Genomic DNA, 918 nt, shown 5'->3' with positions numbered 1-918 from the left:
CTAGAACACCCTTGCTCCCATATGTGGGCATAGCTACTCCTCTTGATCATTCAGGACTGTTTAAATGGCACCTCCTCATTAAAGTTCTCCCTGTTTCCTTTTCTACAAACTCTCTTCCTTCATATCTGCGCATAACTCTACTTAACATCATCCAGGACTCAACTCCTCAAAGGCCTTCCCTGAACATCCTAGCTAAACGAGGTATTCCCTCCCGAACTTTCTCCCCTTGCTCAATTTTACTTTCCCCTCAACACTTCCTATGTTTCTGATCTGCTCATTTCTTGTTCTTTCCAACTGTCTCCCATAGGAGCCTGTATGATCTTTGAGGGCAGGAAATATGTCTGCCTTGTTCAGGGCTTTACAGTGGAATTCAATAAATGAATGAATAAAACCCCAGTAATGCAGAGCCTAGCACATGTTTGGCCTCCATTACTCTTTGACTAACTGACTGAATGTGCCCTCCTCCCTGTCCTGGAGAGCAGGCCTGAGGGGTTCCTGGATCAGGATGCTTGTCCTCCATCCTAGACACAGCCCTGCGATGGCGGAGGTGGCGCTGGCAGACATTACCTGCGCCTCACCGGCTTCATGCAGCTCTTCAGCTGCCTGGCCTCAGCCTCCATGGTACCCTGGGACTCGGGCTGTGGCTCCAGCTGCGGCAGCTGCTGCTGCTGGGGCAGCCCTTCAGCGTCAGTGGGTGAGGGAGCGGGTGAGATCCGGAGCAGAACTGTGTAGTTGCGGCCGTGGTTGTTGGCCCAGAAAATGCCCTCGGGGGTCTCATAGCGCACCACGAAGTCCAGGCGCGCCCCATCGCCCGCGCCCTCCGCAAAGGGCAGCTGGAAGGCAAAGCGGTCAGTGCGGCCACCGTCGTCGGGCGAGGAGGCGTACACCTGACCGGACACCAGGCCAAGGCCTGGATCC

At 54.8% G+C, this 918-nt stretch overlaps 1 protein-coding gene across 1 annotated transcript in view; it reads right to left on the bottom strand.

The window, feature by feature from the left end:
• Nucleotides 1–705, bottom strand: part of PPP1R3F (protein phosphatase 1 regulatory subunit 3F) — a 15664-nt gene extending 14959 nt beyond the window's left edge. The window contains exon 1 of the mRNA XM_006758897.2: nucleotides 568–705. Coding sequence (XP_006758960.1) covers nucleotides 568–620 — 53 coding nt within the window. The 5' untranslated portion in view covers nucleotides 621–705. The remainder of the gene's footprint in view (nucleotides 1–567) is intronic.
• Between the last annotated feature and the right edge of the window lie 213 nt (nucleotides 706–918).

This window comes from Myotis davidii, unplaced genomic scaffold, assembly GCF_000327345.1.
Source record: "Myotis davidii unplaced genomic scaffold, ASM32734v1 scaffold855, whole genome shotgun sequence".
NCBI lineage: Eukaryota > Metazoa > Chordata > Mammalia > Chiroptera > Vespertilionidae > Myotis > Myotis davidii.
This window is presented reverse-complemented; position numbering and strand designations above follow the sequence as displayed.